This window comes from Podarcis filfolensis, assembly GCF_964270895.1.
Source record: "Podarcis filfolensis genome assembly, chromosome: 8".
NCBI lineage: Eukaryota > Metazoa > Chordata > Lepidosauria > Squamata > Lacertidae > Podarcis > Podarcis filfolensis.
Window position 1 is genome coordinate 88,567,883 of NC_139611.1, and position 26,357 is coordinate 88,594,239.

At 49.2% G+C, this 26,357-nt stretch overlaps 1 protein-coding gene and 1 long non-coding RNA gene across 4 annotated transcripts in view; one reads left to right on the forward strand and one right to left on the reverse strand.

Moving 5' to 3' along the window:
* LOC310769208 overlaps positions 1-26,357 on the reverse strand; it is a 133,649-nt gene that overhangs the window by 100,622 nt on the left and 6,670 nt on the right. The gene's annotated exons all lie outside the window — the stretch shown is intronic.
* The window catches only part of SUPT5H (SPT5 homolog, DSIF elongation factor subunit), a 37,121-nt gene that overhangs the window by 3,424 nt on the left and 7,340 nt on the right, over positions 1-26,357 (forward strand). Inside the window, exons 2-23 of one of the 3 annotated variants that reach the window (XM_083626871.1) lie at positions 2,905-3,005; positions 5,143-5,302; positions 5,421-5,486; positions 6,313-6,324; positions 8,418-8,487; positions 9,896-9,964; positions 10,086-10,148; positions 10,379-10,409; positions 10,502-10,570; positions 11,549-11,800; positions 14,038-14,127; positions 14,718-14,788; positions 15,106-15,211; positions 15,641-15,734; positions 16,538-16,674; positions 18,403-18,558; positions 18,794-18,940; positions 19,691-19,837; positions 20,026-20,151; positions 22,356-22,440; positions 23,730-23,834; positions 25,495-25,597. In XM_083626871.1, coding sequence (XP_083482997.1) covers positions 2,925-3,005; positions 5,143-5,302; positions 5,421-5,486; positions 6,313-6,324; positions 8,418-8,487; positions 9,896-9,964; positions 10,086-10,148; positions 10,379-10,409; positions 10,502-10,570; positions 11,549-11,800; positions 14,038-14,127; positions 14,718-14,788; positions 15,106-15,211; positions 15,641-15,734; positions 16,538-16,674; positions 18,403-18,558; positions 18,794-18,940; positions 19,691-19,837; positions 20,026-20,151; positions 22,356-22,440; positions 23,730-23,834; positions 25,495-25,597 — 2,240 coding nt within the window. In that variant the 5' untranslated portion in view covers positions 2,905-2,924. Of the gene's footprint in view, positions 1-2,904; positions 3,006-5,142; positions 5,303-5,420; positions 5,499-6,312; positions 6,325-8,417; positions 8,488-9,895; positions 9,965-10,085; positions 10,149-10,378; positions 10,410-10,501; positions 10,571-11,548; positions 11,801-14,037; positions 14,128-14,717; positions 14,789-15,105; positions 15,212-15,640; positions 15,735-16,537; positions 16,675-18,402; positions 18,559-18,793; positions 18,941-19,690; positions 19,838-20,025; positions 20,152-22,355; positions 22,441-23,729; positions 23,835-25,494; positions 25,598-26,357 lie in introns of all 3 variants that reach the window. The other 2 variants (XM_083626870.1, XM_083626872.1) reach the window with 2 other exon arrangements.

Genomic DNA, 26,357 nt, shown 5'->3' on the forward strand with positions numbered 1-26,357 from the left:
TGTGATCTGACAGTGAGTTTGGAGTAGCCCAATGCAAAAATCCTGAGGATCCGTGTGGATCCATGCTTTGTAACCACGTTTTTGCACCACTGCGGCCCCAGGCAACAGTGGGTGCGTGATTTTTTTGGTGCAAGATGTAGCCATGGACATGCTATGTGTTCTGATGGTGAATTTGGGGTGACCCAGTGCAAAAATCCTGAGGATCCATGTGGATCCGTGCTTTGTAACCACGTTTTAAGTGGGGAGGGAAGGAAAAGCACTCAAGGGACAAGGAGCACGCGTGGGGTGGGTGGAGAAGGATGCTGCTAATAATGAAGAAGAGGGGTATAAGGGGAGAAGGCTCCTCTCCTCTCCTGCTTTGCTCCTTTAAAGCAAGCAGGCTCTGCTTTTCTTCCTCCTCCCCGCTCATCCCCGGCTTAGCGAGCTGAAAAACTTTGCTGCTATTTAGCTAGCTGAGTGGGGAGGAGAGAGGGACAGAGAGCCTGCTTGCTTTAAAGGAACCAACCGGACAGGAGCCGCTTACACTCGTGTAAGTGGCTCCTCTCCTCTCCCGCTTTGCTCCTTTAAAGAAGCAGGCTCTCTGTCCCTCTCTCCTCCCCACTCAGCGGCTCTTCTCCCGCTTTGCTGTTTCAAAGCGAGCCACGGAGGAGGGAAGGAAGGGGAACCATGGATCCTCTGCTCACGACGGCAGCAGATCCCCCCGCCACCCGTAGGCATTCCCTCCATAACACACACAGACATTTCCCCTTACTTTCTAGGAGGGAAAAAGTGAGTGTTATGGTGCAAAAAATACGGTAAGCATTGATTTCGATTTATATCCCATATTTTCCTGCTTAAGTGGCTCAGTGTGGTGCATGTTGTGCTGTCTAGAACATGGGTAGGCAAACTAAGGCTCGGGGGCTGGATCCGGCCCAGTTGCCTTCTCAATCCGGGAATCAGCGTGTTTTTACATGAGAAGAATGTGTACTTTTATATAAAATGCATCTCTGGGTTGTTTGTGGGGCACAGGAATTCGTTCACCCCCCCCCCCCAAAAAAAAAACATAGTCTGGCCCCCCCACAAGGTCTGAGGGACAGAAGACCGGCCCGCTGCTGAAAATGTTTGCTGACCCCTGGTCTAGAATTAGGACCTGGGAGAGACCCTGGTTCAAGTCCTGCTGCCGCCACAACCCTGGACCCACGTATCACTAGGTGTGTTGTCTCCCAGTCCAGCCTGCCCTACAAAGTCTCGCAGCTCAGAGTGGTTGTTGTGAAGATTGAAGATTAAATGAGAGGGAGGGAGAAAACTCTGCACTGCCTTGAGCTTCTTGGAGAATAAAAGGTGGGATAGTAAAGGTAAAGGGACCCCTGACCATTAGGTCCAGTCGTGGCTGACTCTGGGGTTGCAGCGCTCATCTCACTTTGCTGGCTGAGGGAGCCGGCGTACAGCTTCCGGGTCATGTGGCCAGCAGGACTAAGCCGCTTCTGGCGAACCAGAGCAGTGCACGGAAATGCCGTTTACCTTCCCGCCGGAGCGGTACCTATTGATCTACTTGCACTTTGATGTGCTTTCAAACTGCTAGGTTGGCAGGAGCAGGGACCGAACAATGGGAGCTCACCCCGTCTTCTGATTGGCAAGTCCTAGGCTCTGTGGTTTAACCCACAGCGCCACCCAGGTCCCAAACGTGGAATATCAATGCAATAAATAAATACAATATACAGTTCTTGGGCAACCCCCCCCCCCGCATTTCCTAAAGCACACATTCACCATAAAGACACCCCAGTTTTGAAGAAGCTGAAGAATACTGGCCAGCTGTCTGACCCTGTACTTAAGCAGTGTTCGAATTTGGTCAGGTGCATTTTGCACCTGGTTATCGGCCACTTGTGACCAGGTAAAGATGTCTGACATCTCCACCATCTGGAGGTGCATGCTTGGGGATCATTGGATCTTTCCTCTTTTCACCCACTTAATACCACATCCTGTAGAATTCTATCAGTTATCTGTGCAGTCAGAATGAATTATGCAGCCTGAGCAGGAGAAGCGAGCAACATTAGAGTTAATTGTCGTAGCTTGTCTTCACTTACCCCACCCCACTGCCCTGCTCACAGTTGTGAAGAATATCCCTATGTTATGAATGGTCCGTGTCACCATTAAGAAAAAGAGGTAGGAATAAGCCAGTATATATGTGGACTGTCCCAGACTTTTCTTTAAGTTCTCAGAGTTCTTAAGCTAGCTCAAGGTTGTCATCTCAACTTGTCGTTTAGTTGTGTCCAACTCTTTGTGACCCCCTGGACCAGAGCACAAAGACCAGACTCAAAGAGTCTCCTCCAACACCAGAATTCAAAAGCATCCATTCTTCGGCGATCAGCCTTCTTTATGGTCCAGCTCTCACTTCCATACATCACTACCGGGAAAACCAGAGCTAAAACCATAACTATACGGACCTTTGTTGGCAAGGTGATGTCCTCTCAACTAGCCAGATATTTAACCGATAATCAATCACAGTCTGTCCTTTGAAAAATAAGACTTTAGAGCCATCGTGCCCAAATATGGGAACTCGGCATTCCATTTTGGTGACTGACCTTGGTTTAAGGAGCCATATGGCACCTAGCTTATATCTGAGTTTCTGACGCAGCTGCAGATGTAAAGGAGAATTCGAGTTATGTGGCATCTGCATAATGCTGATTTTTGTCTTTCCATTCTCATCATGCAAATGCTCTTTGAGGCATATGATGTGGTCTTGTCCAGAGATACATTATTTTTGGTCCGAAGTTGTTCCTCACATCACTGATGAATCCTTATTATTTGCAGATGTTCGTGTTCTGCTAAACTTTATTCCTGTAGCGTGGGGATTAACTGGTGGGCAACAAAAATGGATTTTGCAAGCCTATTATGGTGGCTAAGAGGCTTATACTTTTTCTTCAGGATAGAAAAGTGTTGCCGCAATGTCTGACAGTGAGGACAGCAACTTCTCTGAAGATGAGAGCGAGCGCAGCAGTGAGGCGGAAGAGGTGGAGGAGAACGAGGTGAGGTGGAGGAGAACATGCAGGCAAGCGGGTGTTTCGTACCTGCTTCAAAGAAGTGTGTCTTTGGCTTGAGTTGCGGAGAGGGGAGGCAGGCTATTTATTTATTTGGCAGATTTGCAGGCTTCCTATCCACCATTTACATCACCAAGGCATCTTGCAGACGTGTAAAGCTGTTCACAGTCTCAGCAGGTAAGGGGATCCATGTGTGGATCTTCCACCCTGGAACAGAGGAAGAAGCTCTTTTACCCTTCACCTGACATGTCTCCTTGGGTTTTGGCTTCTCTTGAACTTGAGGCTGGGGCAGAGCACATTTTCTGTAAGCAATTTCATCTTCATAATAATAATAAATTTTATTTATACCCCGCCAGAGCCGGGCTCAGGGCAGCTAACACCAATACAATCACAATAAAAACATAATAGGGGGGAAGGGGGGGGAGGGAAAAAAAACCCAATTTAAAATACAGGTTAAAATGCAATTTAAAATGTAGCCTCATTTTAAAGTAGCTGATAAATCAAGACCATAAGGGGAGGGAAACATAAGGGTCAGACTGAGTCCAAACCAAAGGCCAGGCGGAAAAGCTCTGTCTTGCAGGCCCTGCGGAAAGATGTCAAGTCCCACAGGGCCCTGGTCTCTTGTTACAGAGCGTTCCACCAAGTCGGGGCTAGTACTGAAAAGGCCATGGCCCTAGTTGAGACCAATCTAACCTCCTTGAGGCTCAGGACCTCCAAAGTGTTGTTATTTGTGGACCTTAAGGTCCTCTGCAGGGCATACCAGGAGAGGCGGTCCCATAGGTATGTGGGTCCTAGGCCGCAGAGTCAGCAAGGCAAACTCTGGGTTGTATCCAGCACTAGCCTTGCTCAGAATTGACCCACTGGAATGACTAAGTTAAGTCCGTTAATTGAGTAGATCATAGGAAGGGACCCTAAGGACCATCTTGTCCAACCCCCTGGAATGCAGCAATATCTATTCTAGCCTTTCTTTTCATTCCGCATACACCTTAGAGAAAAGCTTCTGTCTTTACCATGAGGAGGCAGATGCAAGGAACAACAAGAGGGCCAGTGTGGTGTAGCGGCAGACTAGGGAAACTAGGGTCCACATCCCTGCTCAGCCATGAAGCTTTCTGGGTGATCTTGGACCAGTCACTCAGGGTTGTTAGGAGGGTAGAATAGGGAGGAGAATGAAGTAAGCCGCCTTGAGGTTCTTAAAAATGTAATTAATCGTCGTCCTCATTCAGAGACTCCCCCAACCAGCTGTGTGCACCCAAGGGAGCTTTGGGCTTCTTTAACTAGAGAAACCATCCCTGTGTACCAATCAAGGCATGCTTTAAACTGAGCCTAGTTCACCAGCATGTTGGAGGGTGCACAATCCCACAAGGAGCACGGGGGGGGGGGGGTTGTGTTTGCCTAGCCTCTGGCTCTCAAGCCATATCCAAGGACTGAGCTTGGGCAGAAGTTCTCTAGAGACCCACCCAAGAATTACCAACAATAGATGAATGGCAGATGAAGATGATGGATTTTTCGGAGCTAGCCGACCTAACCGGAAGAGTTCGCGACCAGAAGGAGGAGGAGTATCAGGAAGAGTGAAATAAATTTAATGATTATCTAGTTAAATTTGTTAAGTTGAATTAATTGAAAATAGCCTGCAGATACTTAATTGGCTTAGGATTTTATTTATGTCAAGTGATGAATTAATATGTTTAATTCCATAAGGTGAAGATTTAAGGATGTTAATGTTTAAGTTAAATTTCATAAGAATTGGGATTTGGAAAACCATTAAAAGGACATGCAATGAAATTCAACCAAGGGGAAGCGAGGAAGTCACTTAACAAAGTTAATAAGTGTAATTTTCAATAAGGCTATGATTTATGTTTGTTTGTCTTGTGTGCTTGCTTGTTTGTTTGTTTGTTTATAATCTGAAAACCAATAAAAAAAATTTTTTGGAGGGGAAGAGAAGTTCTCTAGAGACCCGGATATCTCCTCCTAAGTCTAAAAGTAGGTTGGGGCTAGGAATCGGGGCCTGTGGTTTCCATTTCCATGTAACCAAGCTGTTTCCCCCTAAGTAAAGCTGCTTTCTGTGGGCTTCAGTGTGAACCACCTGCGAGTCACAGGTTAAAGGTTCTTGTTCAATAACATGCAGGCTGAAGAGGAGCGTGTCAGTGTCGTAGGCAGCGAGAAGGAAGAAGTGGAGGAAGAGGAAGAAGAGGAGGAGGAAGAGTATGACGAAGAGGAGGAAGAGGACGATGATGACCGGCCTGCGAAGAAACCCAGACATGGCGGATTTATTTTAGATGAAGCTGGTAAAAAACAAAAAAAGACTCTTCTCCTCTGCCCCCTGCCCCAGCCATAAGATACATTTAATCTTTGACTCCTGGCTTATCATGTGGACCTCGTCCCTTCCCTTTCTCTTCCTTCCAGATGTGGATGATGAGTATGAAGACGAAGACCAGTGGGAGGATGGTGCAGAAGACATCCTGGAGAAAGGTAAGGAGATGCGTTTTCGTGAAGATAATATTGGGTCGAGTAACTGATAACCAAGTAGGAGCATGCAAGCTTTGACGTCCCACAGAACCTTTCGCCAGCATTCCTCGTGAGGAGGAAGCAGGAAATTCCTCACTGGTGCTGAGTTCTCGAATGCTTGTGTGTAACCCTAAAGCAACCTAAAGAAGCCTGAGAAAACATAATCTCCTTTATTGAGCGTAATTAATTTTCTGGAATGTTTTTCCCTTTCCTGGTTATAAGTCAGATCCCTAAAACTGGAAATGCAACTGAATTTCTTTTCTTTTCTTTTTTTTAAAAAAGGCTTTCCTTTTCTGTTTTATTTCCTGCCAGAGCTGGAAACTTTTTCATTTAAAATTCCCATGTTCATTTGTTCTAATGTTCTTGCCATTTCTGGAAAGCACTTAAACCGATCAGACTTTTCTCCAAGAGTTGCGGATGACCGCGGGTTGTCACATGTGCGAAAGTGCTGTCGGTTGTGGAGGTGCGAAACGAGAGCGGCCAGCAGAGGGAGAGCTGCTTCTTGGGACCAGCTGCAGCCCCTGGCTCCCGGCCGTTGTCTCCCCCACCCCCCGAGGCTGCCCCGCCTGTGGGTAGTGCTCCCTCTGCCTCCCCCCCCGCCCCCCCGGCCTGGTGGCTTCTCTTTTTTTGAGTTCTCGTGCATTTCATTCGCTTCTGCTTGGTTTGTGTGCCGCATCTTAATTTTGTTCCTTCCGCTTTTCTGTTCCCCATTCACCCTGTGGTTGGTTTTGATGGTATTATTTGGCTCATACTGTCCGCCCTCCCACCACCACCACCACTTCATGAGCAGAGGAATTTGAAGGTAAGAACGGTTTTTGTTTTTATCCTCTTCATTCCAGCTCCTTTCCTCTTCACCAGCTGCCTTTGCTTCTCTGCTTCCTTTCAGCCAGGTGGGGTTATGTGCGTGAGGGTGGGTGGGAGAGCATGCTCAGCAAATGCCTAGCGGATGTGGGCACGCAGGGAACGGGCTTGGGCAGCCCCTGCCACTTGATCCCTTGTAGCTCAGTTCTCTGGTAGCGCAGCGGTCTTCTGAGCAGGAATGCAGTTCCAGTGGTCCCAAGTACTGTATTTTTCGCTCTATAAGACTCACTTTTCCCCTCCTAAAAAGTAAGGGAAAATGTGCGTGCGTCTTATGGAGCGAATGCAGGCTGCGCAGCTATGCCAGAACAGGGAGAGGGAGATCCCTCTTGCTGTTCTGGCTTCTGGGATTCAGAATATTTTTTTTCTTGTTTTCCTCCTCCAAAAACTAGGTGCGTCTTATCGGCTGGTGCGTCCTATAGAGCAAAAAATACGGTAATTCAAGCATTGTCCCTTTCCTTCTGGGACCTGCCCAGGAGAACAGCCTGCAGGTGTACGTAGATTTCTGTTGCAATTTATTAGTCACTTGAGACATGGAATCATAGAATTGTGGAGAGTTGGAAGGGACCCCGAGGGTCATCTAGTCCAACCCCCTGCGATGCATGAATCTCAGCTCAAACCTCCCTGACAGATGGGCATACATCTGTCCATAAGGCGTACAAAATCTAAAAATTAGGAAAAGAACAATTATTTATTATTATCTATAAAATTTCTATAATAATAATAATAATAATAATAATAATAATAATAATTATTATTATTATTATTATTATTATTATTATTATTATTATTATTATACCCTGCCCTCCCCAGCCAAGCCTGGGCTCAAGGCAGCTAACAACCAATAATAAAAAAGTTGATTGAAATACAACTTAAAAACAAGGTTAAATACAACATTAAAATTCAGCCTCAACACAGGAGGAGAAAGGAAAAAAGAAAGAGGGGGAGGGAATCAAGTTGATTCCAAGCCAAAGGCCAGGCAGAACAACTCTGTCTTACATGGCCTGTGGAAAGAAATCAGATCCTGCAGGGCCTTGGTCTTGAGGCAGAGCATTCCACCAGGCCGGAGCCAGTGCTGAAAAGGCCCTGGCTCTGGTTGAGGCTAATCTGGCTTCCTTAGGGCCCGGGACCTCTAGGGTGTTGCTATTTATGGACCTTGAGGCTCTCCGTGGGGCAGACCAGGAGAGGCGGTCCCGTAGGTACGAAGATGATGAGGATCTTCATCTGAGGAGCACAGGGTGGTTTGCAATATAGAACACAAAAATACGTACCATAGTAGCAAATAGAAACAATAACATGCTACTGCCACCGCCCCCCGCCCTACCCCAAGTTTAAAGATCCGTAGGTTGTTTAATTACCCAGAGGCCTGGGAGAAGAGTGGGCATCTGCCAGGGCTTATTTAGCTGTGATTCAGGGAGTTGGACTGGTTGATTCTTGGGGTCCCTTACAATTCTACGATTCTATGAGCCATTCTTCCAAGTGCCCATCAGAAGCGTATAGCGCACATTTCCCGTCTGTATCCAAAAGAATGTATCTTCCTTTTCAGAAGACCGCTGCATAGAACAGGAATGGGGAAACTGTGACCCTGCAGTGGACTACAGTTGCCTTCATCCCTGGCCCACTGACCATACTAGAGGACCACAGGTTCCTCGTTTTTGGCATAGGACTCCTCACCCAGAAACAGGGTGGAACAGGCCATGGCTGCCAGTAGCTGCCCATGCATAGCAGGGGCTGTCCTGCAATATCTCAGCCTTAACGGCGGGTCCTTGACTCCCTTAGCAGCGTTTGCAAGTCTGTCTCTCTTTTTTCTCCTTTCTCCTTTCCTCCTTTCCTCTGGTCTTTCTTGGCAAGCACAGTGGAGTTGTCAGAGAGCGTTGCAGGGTATCTCAACTTGCAAACAGACCAGGCCCTGAAGCTGTTTGCAGTTCTGAAAGGTCTCCCCTGCCTCTGTAGCTCTCGCCCGTACACTTTGCCCAACAAAAAAACTCTTCTCTGCCTCTTCTGTTCAGCATTGCAAACGTCTGTTTCTTCTTCTAGCGTCCAACATTGACAATGTGGTTCTGGACGAGGATCGCTCTGGAGCACGGAGGCTGCAAAACCTGTGGAGGTAAATGGCATTGCATGCAGAGCAAAACACAAGAGCAGGAGCAGCACAGGTGTCTGGCAGGACTTTGTGTGTTTATTTTGAAAGCAGAATTGCCTGGTTTGGCTCTACTGAAATAAGTGTACAATTGCATCTTATATGGGGGTTCAGTTCCAAGGGTTCCACGTAGACACAAAAACCGTATACAGTGGTACCTCGGGTTACATACGCTTCAGGTTACAGACTCCGCTAACCCAGAAATAGTACCTCGGGTTAAGAACTTTGCTTCAGGATGAGAACAGAAATCGTGCTCTGGCTGCGCGGCGGCAGCAGGAGGCCCCATTAGCTAAAGCGGTGCTTCAGGTTAAGAACAGTTTCAGGTTAAGAACGGACCTCCTGAATGAATTAAGTACTTAACCCGAGGTGCCACTGTATACTCAAACTCTCGGAACTGCCCTGCAGCTAATGGATGATGGCTTAAAAGCTCTCTGCCTTGCTTGCCTTTAACATGTGCAATTTCAACCAGCCTGCCTTCAATCATGTATGGTTAAAAACATGCAAGTTAAATTCATGTAAGATCAGATTGTATTGTATATTCGTACCTTGGTTGTCGAACAGCTTAGCTCTCGTACATTTTGGCTCCCAAACGTCGCAAACCCGAAAGTGCCTGTTCCGGTTTGCAAACTATTTTTGGAAGCCGAACATCCGACAGGGCTTCCACAGCTTCTGATTGGCTGCAGGAGCTTCCTGCAGCCAATCAGAAGCCACACTTTGGTTTCCAAATGTTTTGGAAGTCGAGCGGACTTCCAGAATGGATTCCGTTTGGCTTCCCTGGATCGACTATATTAAGAAACTGCACGAGTGTCTGTGTGTCTCCCATTCCCTCTTCCTGAATCTCAAATTCTGCGTGGCCAAACACTATGTCTTCAAGCAAACCAGTGTCTAATATGTCAGATAGCAAAATCAGGGATGTTTTGGAGCAGGAGCAAGGGAGTTTGTGTGTTGGATTTGAGCTCCCCTTGACCCCAGGCAACACAGCTAGTGACCAGGGGTGAAGGGAGTTGGTAGTCTGGAGGGCCACAGATTCCCCCTAAACCCTGCTTTCAGATGTTCAAAGCTGGTCACTCATTGATTTCATTTTCTGGTAAAGCCCTGCAAGAACCGCCCTTCACCCTATGGTCCCAGGGCACATTACAAGAATTAAAATTCAGTATTAAAACCATTTGCAACCACAGCAGTAAGGCGGCTCCTAAAATATACGCCTCAAGGGGTCAGGTGATTTGGCTGTTGCAGGTGACTGGGGTGGCGGTTGAGCTTTGGGCTTCCTGCCTTTGCCCTTCTGCCGCACCAGAACATGTGCAAAGTACTTTGGCCTGGCTAATACGTCCCCTCTCACTTCACGCTTCTTGTTTCCCCCCCCCCTCCAAAACAGGGACCAAAGAGAGGAGGAGCTGGGCGAGTATTACATGAAGAAGTATGCCCAGTCTTCGGTGCGCGAGACGTGAGTATGCCACTTTTATCCTGCCGGCGGTTCCCCGTTTTGAAACACTCCTGCTGGCCAGCTTCTTGGCCTTGTCCCTCCACCCTCGGACCTCACAGACCTCCCCTCTCTGTTTCTCCAGGGTGTGCGGCTCTGATGAGCTTTCTGACGACATCACGCAGCAACAGCTACTTCCTGGAGTCAAGTAAGGACTTTCTGTTGTGAGCATTCTGTTCTCGCAGGAGCAGAAGACTTGGGCCTTGTGAGACTTAGCGGGGTGAAGGCTGGGGGGGGGATGATTCTGGATGTGAGAGCAGGACAGTGACTGAGACGGCCCAGTTGAGAGGCTGCAGCCCTGGCGTAAAGTAACGGGCGATGCTTACTGTGGCCATGGCGAGCTGACTTTGCGGTGTTTGTTCTCCCCTCCCCATCCAGGGATCCCAACCTCTGGACTGTGAAATGCAAGGTAAGCCCAGCCGGCTCAGAGAGGTTGCTTTCGCATTGCGTCTGCTACCTGACATCCTTTTTCATTCCAACCCTTCTCTCTCTCACTCGCAGATTGGAGAGGAGCGGGCCACAGCCATTGCACTCATGAGGAAGTTCATCGCCTACCAGTTCACAGACACAGTAAGTGTATCTGGAAAGGGGTGAACAGAAGAAGACCTTGACGCTTCACTTTTTCTACAGCGCTGCTCTTGCCATGGGGTTGTCCCTCTCGCTGCTCCTTGCCGCAAACGTTGGCTTGATGTGCCAGCTAGCCGTCATAGATGGCTGCCACCAGGCCTTCCCCTTCCCAGAATCCTCTGCCAGATGCAGAGGGCCGTGGAGTGAGTTGGGATCTTGCCTTTACAGTGAAGTATGAGAAAATAAGAATCTCTTCCCTGCCTCTCCACATGAACCTTTGACGCAACGGCTTGGAGGAGGCAGTGGGCAAGATCCAAGGTTGGTGAGACTCGGAGCAGACCCATTGATATTAGTAGACAGGCCCATGAATTTCACTGGGTCTGCTCTTGAGAATTGCTTAATTGGCTACATCTCGCCTTGTGGAGGAAAAGGCGATCAATGGCTACACTCTGCCTCCACGTTTGGAGGCAGCAATGCTTCTGATTACCAGTTGCTGGGAAGCACAGGAGTGGAGAGTGGTCTTGGGCTCAAATCCTGCCTCTGGAGCATCTGATTGGCCGCTGTGAGAACAGGATGCTGGACTAGATGGGCCCTTGGCCTCATCCCGTAAGGCTCTTCTTACGTTTCCTCATTTGTGCCAAGGATCTGGCTAAAGAAAAAAGCTGCAGAAGTCCTTCCTTGTCTCTTGAAATACTCCCTTAACTTCCTCCAAGCAGGGAAGGGAGGGAGGACCTGTGTCTTGCTGGTCAGCCCGATGGCCCAGGGCCGAGTCCACTTGGCCCCTGTGAGCCAGTGAGTGGCTTGATGGTTGCCTGGTACAGCAAAGTTCCAGCCTGGCATGTCCTTTTCCTGCAAAGTGTGGCTGGCCTGGAGCAATAAAAACAAGAGATGCAAGAGAGCTACATTGAGAGCTTGGAGACGCTGCACAAGCGATGTCCCAGCCTGTCTTACGCGTAACCCACCCCCATTCTTCCTCTTCAGCCCTTGCAGATCAAATCGGTGGTCGCCCCCGAGCACGTGAAAGGGTACATCTACGTGGAGGCCTACAAGCAGACGCACGTCAAGCAGGCCATCGAAGGGGTGGGCAACCTCCGGATGGGCTACTGGAACCAGCAGATGGTGCCTATCAAGGAGATGACGGACGTGCTTAAGGTGGTGAAGGAGGTGACCAACCTGAAGCCCAAGTCGTGGGTGCGCCTCAAGAGGGGCATCTACAAGGACGATATCGCTCAGGTGAGACGAGACCTTGGCTGAGGGTCCGGATGGAGGAATTAGCAACAGGCACGATGGGTCTTTTCTTTGTACAGTGGTACCTCGGAAGTCGGACAGAATCCATTCCGGAAGTCCATTCGACTTTCAAAATATTCAGAAACCAAGGCGCAGCTTCCGATAGGCTGCAGGAAGCTCCTGCAGCCAATCGGAAGCTGCGGAAGTCGCGTCAGATGTTCGGGTTCCCAAGAACGTTTGCAAACTGGAACACTCACTTCTGGGTTTGCAGCGTTCAAGAGCCGAAACGTTTAATTTGCAAGGTGTTTGGGATTCAGGGTGCAACTGTATTTTAATGTACCGAATGGAGTGAAGGCTTATGGGTTATGGTGTTTTGGGAGAGTGTGTATGAACTCAGCAGGGCTTAGCTTATTTTTCTAGTTGATGTGTGTGTGATGCTTTGCCAAGTTACACAGGCAAAAGAATAGACCAGTCATAGCATCACAGAATGCTTGGGTCCCTCAAGAGTCATCTAGTCCACCACTGCAACGCAGAATCACAGCAGTGTCCTGCCTGCCCTGGTAGCTTTTTTTTTTTAATTTAAGCCCATAAAGTTGTCTTTTGCTTTATTAACTTTTCTTTAATATTTTTTCTTTAATATTTTTATTAACAAATTTCCATATAACAATTTATCAGTCCTCTTAATCAATTACATTATTTTCCCCCTTTCCCCCCTCAACCCCCCCTCTCCCCCCCACCAAGGACTTCCCTCAGCTCCCCTCCATGATTTATTTACATATATTGTTTTCTGCATGTTATAAAATTGTACGTATCCTTACTTTGTCTATCATACGTTCAGCTAATAAATTTGTGAATGTTTTTTCAAAACCTGTCAAAGAGTCCCAATTCATTTTGTTGTCTTTTTAGACAGCTTGTAAAAAGTTCCCATTCTTCCTTGAAGTCACAGTTGTCCTTTTCACACAGTTTATATGTCAATTTGGCCAATTCCACATAGCTCATCAATTTTTCTTGCCGCAGTTCTTTTGTGGGGATTTCCTCATTCTTTCATTCTGGTGCTATCAAGACTTTTGCCGCTGTCGTAGCGTACATAAATAAGTTCTTTACTTTTCTTTTCTTATTAATTTTTTTTATTCAAAGTTATAACAAAACATATTTTCCACAAACATATCCTTATTCCCCCCCCCCATTTTTCCTCCCCCACCCCCCAACTTCCCTCAGTTCCAGTCTTTGGTTTCTCCAGTAATGCTATTTTCTGCATGTTACAGAGTTGTATAGATCCTCCAACTGTTTGGCTAATTATTATCAGTAAAAAATTGTGGATGTTTGTTCAAAACCTGCCAAGGAGTTCAGTTCACTTTGTTGCGTCTTCAAATACTTTGTGAAAGGTTCCCATTCATCCTTAAAGTCACAGTTATCCTTGTCCCGTAGCTTATATGTCAGTTTTGCCAGTTCTGCATAATCCATCAATTTTTCTTGCCATGATTCTTTAGTTGGGATTTCTTCAGTCTTCCATCTTTCCTTTTCTTGGCAGGTCTTGTCCTGCAATCCCTAACAAAACTTGAAAGCTTTTGACCTACTTCCAAAAAAGCAGCTGCTGACATTTCCACTTCTCAGACGCCTTGTGTAGGATCACAGAATTGTAGAGTTGGAAGGGACCCAGGGATAATATCTAGTCTAGACCCCTATAATGCAGGAATCACAACTGAAGTATCCCTGACAGATGGCCATCCCACCTCTCTTTAAAAACATGCAATGAAGGAGAGCCCACCGGCTTTTAAGGGAGTCTGTTCCACTGTTGAACAGCTCTTAACGTCAGAAAGTTCTTCCTGATGTTTAGGTGGAATCTCCTCATCGCTGTTCATCTCAGCTTGAAAGGTGGCAACCACCTGAGAGGTCGTATGCTGGTGTTTGCCAGCCATTTTGCTCTCTATGTTAGTAACTGTTCAGTCGCAGGCATGTCCAAAGTCCATTTCGCAGGTCTAATTTGGCCCGCCGGTCTGTTTAATCCAGCCCCTGCGGCAGTTTATTTCCCTAGGGTAAAATCCTTAAAAAACCTCAACAATTCCAAGCCCCCAAAAAGCTCAAAAACTGACAGCAGTGCATGCTACATGGAGAATCCTATGGTCTGGATTGCACAAGTTGGAGGATAGAGACCCCTGCCTTTGAGCAAGGAGTTTGTGCTTGATCTGTGTTGCTTGCAATCTGAACACCGACCAATGTCTTTTCCCTCCCTTTCCCCTTAGGTGGATTACGTGGAGCCCAGCCAGAATCAGATTTCCCTGAAGATGATTCCCCGCATCGATTTCGACCGCATCAAAGCCCGCATGAGCCTGGTATGTTGGCTCGGCGCATTGTGGGAGCCTCCCTTCACCAGTGCACCTTTTGGGTGCTTCCGCTGGGCCTTTGGTTTTTTGCCTATGGTTTCTCCAGGTTTGGTGGGCTGAGAAAGGGAAGAGGTGCTTCATTTTAACCCTTTGGTGTGTCAAAACAGAAGCAGCCGCCCTCGGGAGCAGGGTCTGCAGAGACTGGAGTTCCGTTGGCTCCAGTGTAATTCAGAGATGCGTTTCCCTAAAACGAGAGCAAACTGACCTTTTCTCCCCTGTAAGCTGCCTTCGCTCTTGGCCCGTTGGATGAGTTGGGATGTTCTGGTCATTAGTGGGCGTGGCCAGAAGTGGGTGTGGCCCACACCTGCATGTGCACACTGGACACACCCAGTTCTCTCCTTCAGGATCGTCTCCTTTGTTTATATATTTTTATTTATGCCTCTGCTTCCATAATTTTGGGATCTTGCCCAGGGGCCAGAGGCAGGTGAGGCCCCTAGCTGGGGATTAGCCACTTGTACCTTTAAATTCTCTCCAAAACCACCACACTTCCTGGGTTGCTTCTCCCGTCGCAAACCCTGCCTCTTCCTCTCCCATTTCAGAAAGACTGGTTTGCCAAACGGAAGAAGTTCAAGCGCCCGCCGCAGCGCCTCTTTGATGCCGAAAAGATCCGGTGAGAGCCCAGAAGGGCGGGGCGGGGGGTGTCCAGATTTGGAGAGGAGGCGGGCGCTGAAGGGCCTGAGAGGGGGAACCCAGGGCAGAAAGACTGTTGGCTGAGTGGTGACAGCTGCAAACTCTGTCTTCCTGGGGAACCAATGCAGGCCCAGTTTGTCCATCTCTAGCCTTGCTGAATGGTGCTCCTGGAGCGTAATGGCCTTGCCTCCTGCCCTGGGAGCAGCTGGGGTTCCAAGGGTTCTTCCCCCCCCCCCCCCCCGCCCAGCAGCTGCTGGTCACGCTAACTGCTAAGCCTCTCCATCCCTTCCTTTCCAGGTCTTTGGGCGGCGACGTGGCCTCCGATGGGGATTTCCTCATCTTTGAGGGGAATCGCTACAGCAGGAAGGGCTTCCTCTTCAAGAGCTTTGCTATGTCTGCTGTGGTAAGGATTGGGGGGGCCCTGAGCAACAGACTGCGTGGAAGAGGACTCCTGTGGTATAGACCCTTGTTGTATAAGAGTAAATGGCAGGTGGCTGACATTCTGCACTGGAGGCTGACTTGAACCTGGTGAGAAGGCATTGGTCCAGCCAGATCAGGACTGTGTTCTCTAACGGGCACCCGCCAGTGCCTGCTTTGCATCTGCCGCTGCTGATGTGTCCTGGGTAGTCCCTCCTGATGCAATCCACGTCCCCGGGGCGTGAGATCTGCAAATCAACCCTGGCAGAAGCAGGGCGTGGAGAGGCCTTTGAAAAAGTTCAGTATTGGTGTAGATGGTGCTGCCTCTGTCCTTCCCACCCTCTCAGCCTGCTCTGTGTCCTTTCGCTTTCTCTCCCCCTCCAAACCACCCCTGCTGTCTCCTGGGCATCGTCAGATCACAGAAGGAGTGAAGCCCACCCTGTCTGAGCTGGAGAAATTTGAAGACCAACCGGAAGGCATTGACTTGGAGGTGGTGACGGAAAGCACAGGTAATAATATTAATAAAATTTTATTTATATCCCGCCCTCCCCAGCCGAAGCCGGGCTCAGAGTGGCTAACAACAATAAAAGTAACACAACATTCTGAAATCAATTCCTTTTAAAATCAATTCAAAATCAAATTCATGGCAACCATTGGGCTAGAGTTCTGTGAGCATTACCAAAGGAGGAGGTCAGACTGTCTTGGCCAAAGTCCTGGTGGAACAGCTCCGTCTTGCAGTCCCTGCGGAAAGATGTCAAGTCCCTCAGGGCCCTAGTCTCTTGTGACAGAGCGTTCCACCAGATCGGGGCCACAGCCAAAAAAGCCCTGGCTCTGGTTGAGGCCAGCCTAACCTCCCTGTGGCCCGGGACCTCCAAGATGTTTTTGTTTGAAGACCGTACGAGGGTCCTAGGCCGTATAGGGCTTTAGAGGTTAAAACCAGCATCTTAAGCCTGATCCTTTACTCCACTGGGAGCCAGTGCAGCTGGTAGAGCACTGGGTGAATGTGATCCTGCGGCGAGGACCCTGTAAGGAGTCTCACCGTGGCATTCTGCACCCGCTGGAGTTTCTGGGTCAGTCTCAAGGGCAGCCCCCCATAGAGTGAGGCTGCTGGCCTTGGCCGCCTCTGGTTCCCGCCTCCTCCGTGACTCCCCAGGCACTCGCTCCTAGCTCACGCGGATCCTTGCCAAGAGGACCCACAGCCTCCAATGGTCCCAGGCCATTGGAACTCGCCGCACGCTGTCCTTTCTCAGGAAGGGGGCTGTGGCAAGTTGCCCAGGTTGCACCGCCTCACTTACCTCCTTCCGTCTTTTAGGGAAGGAGCGGGAACACAACTTCCAGCCCGGCGACAACGTGGAGGTGTGTGAGGGGGAGTTGATCAACCTGCAAGGCAAGATCCTGAGCGTGGACGGGAACAAGATCACCATCATGCCAAAGCACGAAGACCTCAAGGTACAGTGGCTCCCTGTCTTCTCCCTTCCTCTCTCTGGCATCATGGCATCCTGAGTGCATTATGATGTCAGCCAGTAGTTCCCAAAGTGGGCAGTGGGATTACCTAGGGGGCCCCGGGGAGTGTAAATGGCTTTGGAAAGCTTAGATCACTGGATCGAGTTCATCTGTTTCATTGAAAAAACAAAAAAAAAAAATTTCCTTCCAGTAGCACCTTAAAGACCAACTAAGTTAGTTCTTGGTATGAGCTTTCGTGTGCATGCACACTTCTTCAGATACACTGAAACAGAAGTTGCCAGATCCTTCTATATAGTGAGAAGGTGGGGAGGGGTATTACTCAGAAGGGTGGTGGGAATGGGTGGTTGGCAGATAGCTGTGATGAGCCTGTTGACGACTCTTAAGGACTGCAATAGGTCTTACAGGAAAAAGCAAGGGGTGAGAAGGTGAAAAATGGCTTTGTCATGTATAATGAGATAAGAATCCAATGTCTTTGTTCAGACCAGGTCTCTCCATGGTTTTAAGTTTGGTAATGAGTTGCAATTCAGCAGCTTCTCTTTCCAGTCTATTTCTGTTTCATTGAAGTAATTCAACCTAAATAGTTTTAATTGGATTTCAAATGGATGCGCAATCAATGGTCACTGTTATGAATTGTATTGTGTTATTATTTTCCTTATGTGGGTTGTGCCAACCTCTGTTCTGAATAATGCTTTCTGTCGGGCAGGAGGGACTGGGGATTAATTTATGGAGCCATGGGGATAATCATCATCATCATAAATTTTATTTATACCTCACCCTCCCCAGCCAGAGCCGGGCTCAGGGTGGCCAACACCAGTAAAATTACAGTAAAATCATAATGGGGGGGGGGGAAACAATTTAAAATGCAGTTTAAAATGCAGCCTCATTTTAAAAGTAGCCCATAGATGAAAACCATAAGGGGAGGGAAAACATAAGGGTCAGACTGAGTCCAAACCAAAGGCCAGGTAGAACAGCTCCGTCTTGCAGGCCCTGCAGAAAGATGTCAAGTCCCGCAGGGCCCTGGTCTCTTGTAACAGAGCGTTCCACCAAGTCGGAGCCAGCACTGAAAAGGCCTTGACCCTAGTTGCGACCAATCTAACCACCTTGCGACCTGGGACCTCCAAAATGTTGTCATTTGTGGACCTTAATGTCCTCCGCAGGGCATACCAGGAGAGGCAGTCCCATAGGTACGTGGGTCCAATGGCCCCCAAAGTCAGGGAACAGCCAATGTAGGCTGTTTGCCAAGCGATATCTATAACCGCAAGCTGAAATGTGACATGGGAGCGAGCCCCCTTTGCTGTGGGGGTGGGGGAGTGCCTGCTTGCGGCTAGGATGAGCACAGACACCTGGAGTCCTGCTGGATCAGGCCTAAGGCCCATTTAGTCCAGCATCCTAGATGAGATGCCTGCATGAATAATAATAATAATGAATTTTTATTTATACTATGGTTATTCATGGACCTTAAAGTCCTCTGCGGGGCAGACCAGGAGAGACACACTTTTTTTTTTTACTGGCTGGCTTCGTTTATCATGACGGAATATAAGAAGAGCCTGCTAGATCTGCCCAGTGGCCCACCTAGTCCAGCATCCTGGTCTCGCTGTGGTCAGCGAGATGCCCATTATGGAAAAACCACAAGCAGGATTCAAGCACAAGAGCCTTCTCCCTTCCTGCGATTTCCAGCAATTATTTGTTCTCTCCCTCCTCCTCCCCCACTAGGACATGCTAGAATTCCCGGCCCAGGAGTTGCGCAAATACTTCAAAATGGGGGACCACGTGAAGGTGATTGCCGGCCGCTTTGAGGGCGACACGGGACTGATAGTCCGTGTGGAGGAGAACTTCGTAATCCTTTTCTCCGACCTCACAATGCACGAGGTGAGTGGGGGGGGGCAGGCAGAGGAAAAACAGCCTCTGTCTCGGCCTTGGTGGTGGTGGGGTGTCTTGAGAGGCTCGTTGGTTTTTGGCGATGTGTATCTTACCACTCACACATCCCCAGTCTCCTGACTTTGAACCAAGCTCGTAATTATCTCTCCTTTCTGCATCTGTGCTTTGTTACGTAAGTCAAAATGTCAAAAGTGCCTTTTCAAGATTACTCCCTTCCCTCTTGCAGCTGAAAGTCCTCCCCCGAGACCTTCAGCTCTGCTCGGAGACAGCCTCTGGTGTGGATGTTGGCGGCCAGCACGAGTGGGGGGAGCTGGTGCAGCTGGACCCCCAGACAGTGGGGGTCATTGTCCGCCTGGAGCGGGAGACCTTCCAGGTAGGTGGGTTCTGCCATAGCAGGTTGGTTGGGTTATGGGTGCTGCTGCCTTCCATTCCTTACATCAGAGATTGCACCTCGTGTGGTTTTATTTTACTTTGTTTTCCTTAATGGATCAAATCCAGAACTGACGAATGTAGGGTTGTTGTTTTTAAAATTATAAAGCAAGAATGTTCACTTGGGATCTCTTCACGGTTAAGGCACAATAAGTCATTTTCAGCTGGTGGTGCTGTGGTCTAAACCACTGAGCCCCTTCGGCTTGCCGATCAGAAGGTCGGCAGTTCGAATCCACACGACGGGGTGAGCTCCCATTGCTCTGTCCCAGCTTCTGCCAATCTACCAGTTGGGAAGCATACCAGTGCAAGTAGATAAAAAGGTACCGCTGCGGCGGGAAGGTAAACGGCGTTTCTGTGCGCTCTGGTTTCTGTCACAGTGTCCCAATGTGCCAGAAGCGGTTTAGTCATGCCGGCCACATGACCTGCAAAGCTGCCTGTGGACAAACGCCAGCTCCCTCGGCCTGAAAGCGAGATGAGCGCCACACCCCACAGTTGTGTTTGACTGGACTTAACCATCCCAGGGGTCCTTTACCTTTTACCTTCAGCTGATCTTGTGTATGCACATGTGCGCAAGGACATATGCCTCGTTCATCATACAGCATTCATCAAAAGAATCCCTGGGAGCTGAGGGGGTGTCTTCCCACCTTCCACATCTCCCAACCCTGCGACTCTGAGCCCTTTCTCCGCCCCCCAGGTCCTCAACATGTATGGCAAAGTGGTGACAGTCAGGCACCAGGCTGTGAACCGGAAGAAGGACAACCGCTTTGCCGTGGCGCTGGACTCTGAGCAGAACAACATCCACGTCAAAGACATCGTGAAAGTCATCGACGGGCCCCACTCGGTGAGGAGCAGGGCAGGCTGGGCCCCGCGGGTGCTGAGCTGCACAGCTGGCGTGCGCAGGGCATCCCGCCCATTGCATCTGACAGCTCTGCCTGCCTGTTGTGCGGAGGCCGTGGCCGCCAACACAACCCAGGCTACATTCGCTGCCATTGAACTAAAGCACCCCTTGCTGCCTCCCTCTCCTTCCAGGGTCGCGAGGGCGAGATCCGCCACCTCTTCAGAAGCTTCGCTTTCCTGCATTGCAAGAAGCTGGTGGAAAACGGGGGCATGTTTGTGTGCAAGACGCGCCATTTGGTTCTGGCCGGGGGCTCAAAGGTAAGAAGGGAAAGTAGTTCACCTTTCAGGAGGGGCATGTTAATTTTGGTTGCAACCCCTCTGACCAACCAGCAGTTGCTGGCAATAGATTTGGGGCAGGGGCAAGGATTCAAGTACATTCTTGCTTGCATGGAACTGTTGGGTGGGGGGTTCTATTGTGTGAGCAGACCTTGTTCTCCATGCACAAACCCACTTAGCGCTTTGTTTTTTATTTCTTCAGAACCTTACTGTTGTTGTTGATAATATGCACACCTCCATGTGAACACATCTCAGCGTCATCATTTTTAGAAAGGACATCAGTGGTTCAACATTGCTACTAGCTGCCCTCTGACTAATACCGTATTTTTCGCCCTATAGGACGCACCTAGTTTTTTTGGGGGGGGGAATAAAGAAAAAAATTATTTCCCCCCCCCCAGGGATGGGGCTGGCGCGGGGGAAGCCCGAGCTTCCCACGACCCCAGCCCCCAGAACAGCCTGCTATCCACAAGCCTAGGGAGCCACGCCGGTCTCCCCAGGCTTGCGGAGAGCTGCGCGGAGCCCGGGAGCGCAGGCAGCTCTGCGCAACCCTCCCGAGCCTGGCGCGGCTTGGCGCCAGGCTCCCCAGGGTTGCGCAGAGCTGCCGGAAGCCCGGGAGCGCAGGCAGCTCTGCGCAACCCTCCAGAGTCCGGGAGCGCAGGCAGCTCTGTGCAACGTTCCAGAGCCCGGCGCGCCTTCGTGCCGGGCTCCGGAGGGTTGCGCAGAGCTTCCTGAAGCCTGGAGAGCAAGAGGGGTCGGTGCACACCGACCCCTCTCTCTCTCTCCAGGCTTCAGCAAAAGCCTGTATTCGCTCCATAGGACGCACACACATTTCCCCTTCATTTTTGGAGGGGGAAAAGTGCATCCTATAGGGCGAAAAATACGGTACATTTGATAACCTTGCGAGGTAAAGAAGTTGGTTGGAGGAGTAACCCTAGGGCCCAGTAAAGTTTGCACGAAGCAAATTGTTTTCTCTCCTCGTCATCCACAATGGTCTGTCACGGCTGTCGGATTGAGTAGTCCTTCAGGTTTCACAACGTCCTAAGCAGAGCCTTTCTAGTCCAGCAACCTGCCTCCCATAGTGGCCAAACAGAAATTGTGATTTTAGGTTGTGAACCGTCCTGAGATCTAAGGGTATAGTGTGGTCTACAAATTTAATAAATAACAAGATTCTGCTTCGTCAGGCCATTGGCTCATCTTGTCCAGCATCCTATTATTATTATTATTATTATTATTATTATTATTATTATTATTAATATCCCGTCCATCTGGCTGAGTTTCTCCAGCCCCTCTGGGCGGCTTCCAACCAAATATTAAAAACAATACAGCATCAAACATTAAAAACTTCCCCAAACAGGGCTGCCTTCAGATGTCTTTTAAAAATAGGATAGCTGCTTACTTCCTTGACATCTGATGGGAGGGTGTTCCACAGGGCGGGTGCCACCACCGTGAAGGCCCTCTGTCTGGTTCCCTGTAACCTCACTTCTTACAATGAGGGAACCGCCAGAAGGCCCTCGGCGCTGGAGCTCAGTGTCCAGCAGAACGATGGGGGTGGAGACGCTCCTTCAGGTATACCTCGCCTTTGAGGCTGTTTAGGGCTTGAAAGATCAGCACCAACACTTTGAATTGTGCTCGAAAACATCCTGGGAGCCAATGCAGATCTCTCAGGACCGGTGTTATGTGGTCTCGGCAGCTGCTCCCAGTCCCTAGTCTAGCTGCCACATTCTGGATTAGTTGCAGTTTCCGGGTCACCCTCAAAGACAGCCCCACGTACAGCGCATTGCAGTAGTCCAAGCGGGAGATAACCAGAGCATGCACCACTCTGGCCAGACAGTGCTGTTCTCACAGTGGCCAACCAGGTGCCTCAATGGGGAGCTTGCAAGCAGGACCTCCTGCAGCCTCCTGAAACTGGGATTCAAAGTAGAGCAATGGTGTCTAGTAGCCATCACAGCCTCCTGTGGCAGCCATTTCCGCTATGCTCTGTTTTAACAAGTGCTTTGTTTTTCCCCATCCTGAATCTTCCAACATCAGCATTGTTAGATGTCCACGAGTTCTGGTGGACCAGAAGCAACAGCACCCTCTCCTCCTCCTGCTCCTCACCGACTCCTTTTCCGAAGCATTGCACCAGATTGCGGGGTGTGCGCTTACTGATGTTTTCCGAACTTTTCATTTCTCTTATTTCCCCCCAGCCCCGGGATGTCACAAACTTCACCATTGGCGGCTTCCAGCCCATGAGTCCTCGCATCAACAGTCCCATGCATCCCAGCGCCGGAGGTACGTATCCTGGGGCGTCCTGGGAACTGAGTTGCACCCGTTTCTCCCTTCTGCCCCCCCCCCAGGAGGTGCACTGCTGCAAATGAACGGCAGCAGGAGACTGGAAGGAACAAGGGAGCTGACACATAAGCTGCGAGTCTGTTATTCTAGGCAGTAAAACAAATACCAAATCCCTCCAAAACTGTGAACGCTGACACGCACCTGCTTTTTTTTCTGCCAGTGGGAAAGGTTGATTGACATCTGATGCCCTTTAAAAAATGTGTTGTGCAAGGGGGAATTATTGGGTTGTCTTCCCTTTTGTTATGCATTTTCTGTTTTTTTTTATACAGTGGTACCTTGGTTTACGAACTTAATCCGTTCCGGAAGTCTGTTCTTAAACCAAGGCATGCTTTCCCATAGCAGCGGGAGACTCAATTTACACTCAACAGGAAGTGGAACATGTTCTGCTTCCAAGGCAAAGTTCACAAACCAAAACGCCTACTTCCGGGTTTGCAGCGTTCTTAATCCAAGTTGTTCATAAACTAAGCTGTTCTTAAACCAAGGTACCACTGTATTGTAATTTTTACGTTGTCCCCTGAGGTCTAGGGGTGTAGGGTGGTATGCAAATTTAATTGATGATTTTATATATATATAAAATAAATAAAAATGTCCAGTAGCACCTTAGAGACCAACTAAGTTTGTTCTTGGTATAAACTTTTGTGTGCATGCACACTTCTTCAGATATCTGAAGCTTATAAAGGTAAAGGGACCACTGACCATTAGGTCCAGTCGTGACCGACTCTGGGGTTGCGGTGCTCATCTCGCTTTACTGGCTGAGAGAGCCGGCGTACAGCTTCCGGGTCAGGTGGCCAGCAGGACTGAGCCGCTTCTGGCGAGCCAGAGCAGCGCACGGAAATGCCGTTTACCTTCCCGGCGGAGTGATACCTATTTATCTACTTGCACTTTGATGTGCTTTCGAACTGCTAGGTTGGCAGGAATCTGAAGCTGATACATGAAAGCTTATACAAAAAACAAACTTAGTTGGTCTCTAAGGTGCTACTGGACAATTTTTTTATTTCTTTATATATTTCGACCGCGTCAGATCAACACGGCTACCTACCTTAATTGACAGTGTTGATGAGTTTGTTGGGGGAGGTTGTGCACGACTACGGCAGGGGAGGAAGATGCACATTTTGCATCTTCCAGTGCTTCAACCGCTGACGTTTCCGACAAGCTACGCTACTCAGGGTCTCTTTGGGAGCGTTTGTGTGTCTGTGCTACACCTCCGTGTTCCTCCTCCCGCTCCGCAGGGCAGCGCGGCGGCTTTGGAGGAGGCGGGATGAGCCGAGGCCGCGGGCGCAGAGATAATGACCTCATTGGGCAGACCGTGCGGATTTCCCAAGGCCCCTACAAAGGTAAGCTGTCCCCTCGCTCGGTGGCAGGAACACGGTCCAAGTTCTTGCTCTTGTTTCAGGAGAGCAACTGATAGAGGCTTAAAGGATAGCAGGCTGTGGGCTGTTGGTGGTATTACTATAAGATTTCTTGCCCACCTTTCACTGTTGGGAGCAGGTTAAAAATACAGTATTAAAGTGATTAAAACAGCAGTGTTTCCAGGTTGTCTCCTGTTAGTTCTGCAGCACATTAATTAGGACAGGACTGGGGAAACTAGTTTGGAAAGAACTCCCAGTACTCCTGAAAAGCCATTTTCAGCTGAGTTGACCTTCCCTGGAGGTGGTAGCTGCATGAGGTTAAAGCGCCCCCCCCCTCAGTACGCAGCTATTAGACAGATTCATAAAGCATAGGTTCAAGTTGCGCTTGCAGGTTTACTATAATGGGCGTCTGGTTGGCTGCTGAGAACAGGATGCTGGGGTAGATGGGCCTTTGGTCTGATCCAACAGCGCTCTTCTTATGTTCTTAACTCGCCCCTGCCAGGATTATCACCCCCTGAAGCCCTGGGATTGAATGAATGAATAAATTTATTAATACGGTCACAGACCAGCGTCAACACACACAATATCACAGATCATAAAAATATATATCAGAAATACAAAAGACAATATGAATATAACAAGGATTTAAATATAAAAATTAAAATTAATTATTAGTGTGCCCCCTGTAAATAACATTTAGGGGTTTAGTCACTATGGAATACCACTTGCTTCCTGCAATTGATTGCAGACGCACAGAATTTAGCTACATTTAATGTAGACTTGGGATTCTTGTCCTCTAGCAGTAGTTTTAAACTATGGTGTTCCGATTCTTTCCTGGACTTTTGCAAAACAGGTGTAATAAAAGTCAAACGTATGTCCTCATAGAAACGACAACGTAATAGTACATGTGAAGCAGTTTCAACTTCCAACGAGCCACAAGGGCAGACCCGTGCTGTGTATGGTTTACCCTCAAATCTGCCCTGAAGTAAGGCAGAAGGGAGAACGTTGAATCTGGCGAGGGTAAAAGACCGTCTGTATTTGGGTACCTGAAGACCTGACAGATAGTTAGCTGGAGAGAAACCTCTCCCATGGTCAACCCCTGGGATTGTAAGTGATCCGCAGTTAAATGAAAATGGGTTTGCAGCGGTAGACATCCACAGATGAGGGATTCAGTTTCCCAGGCATGTGGTGGAGGAAACTGGCTTAGTTTGGCAGTGCCCCCTATGTTGGCATGCAGCCAAGGAAACGGGGGCAATTGGCAGGCCCCCAGCTGGCTCCAGCCCACCGGCCGGTGTGCCAGGCAAACTCCAGTCCTTGGTGCAGCATGAATCTGCGACCCGAGCTTCAGAAGCCCGGGCAGGCTACTCAGCAGAGTAAACACTGTGCAAACAGAAGTGGCAGGAGAGGCTGTGTGAGCATATTTACCAGCAGTTTATTCAGCGTACATCAGGACAAAAGGAAACATGTCTGGTCTCCTTCGTGTCAAAAGCAAGAGCTATACGCAAACGGAAGTTCCCAGCAAGCTGTGCTGGAGTGTAAACAGGCATGTGACACACAACGGTCATGCCTGTTCCTTAAGGTGGAACGGAATATCCCAATACCCTACGTGTTCCAGGTTAACAAGCTCGGTTCCGATCTCTCACAGGCTACATTGGCATGGTCAAGGATGCCACGGAATCCACCGCCCGCGTGGAGCTACATTCCACCTGCCAGACCATCTCTGTGGACCGACAGCGTCTCACGACCTTGTAAGAGCCGGCAGGGCAATGTGTTTGGGTTCAGGATTGAATAAGGGATACAGAGGGGCAGCGTGGGAAGACACTTTAGACACCTAACTCCTGCAAGCCCTGGTGGGGCAGAGGGGGAGGGACCTATGGGGTCTGCCAGAAGTTGCTGGACTCAAAGGCCAGTGGTCAGGGATGGGGGAAGTTGTAGTCCAGTGGCAGCTGGGTGCCCACAAGTCCCCCCCCCCGTTGTACACGCACTGGTAATATATACTAGATTGGGGTCCCCTACTACCTGGGATTCCCAGAGGCACAGAAGAGCCAACACATCGTGCTCCCTTCATTCAGGGACTGTGGATACGCTGAAGAAGAGAGCAGGGGTTTTATGTTACCCCAAGGGAAAGATGATTCCACCAAACTGGTTGACTTCCTTGAACCTCTCATGGACCTTCCGATCAGAGCCACTAAGAATAATAATAATAATAATTTATTATTTATACCCCGCCCATCTGGCTGAGCTTCCCCAGCCACTCTAGGCGGCTTCCAACAAAATATTAAAATACAGTAACGCATCAAACATTAAAAGCTTCCCTAAACAGGGCTGCCTTCAGACTTAAGACTGGCCCAGCTTTTAGTGCAAATCATCTTAAAGCACCAGGGAATTTGGACTAGTTTGGGAGCCTGCGACCTTCCATGCATTTCTTCACTACAATTCCCAGCATCCCTGGCCGTTCATTGGCTGCAGGGGTGGGGTGGTGTCTAGATGACGGGCTCCCATTGGCCC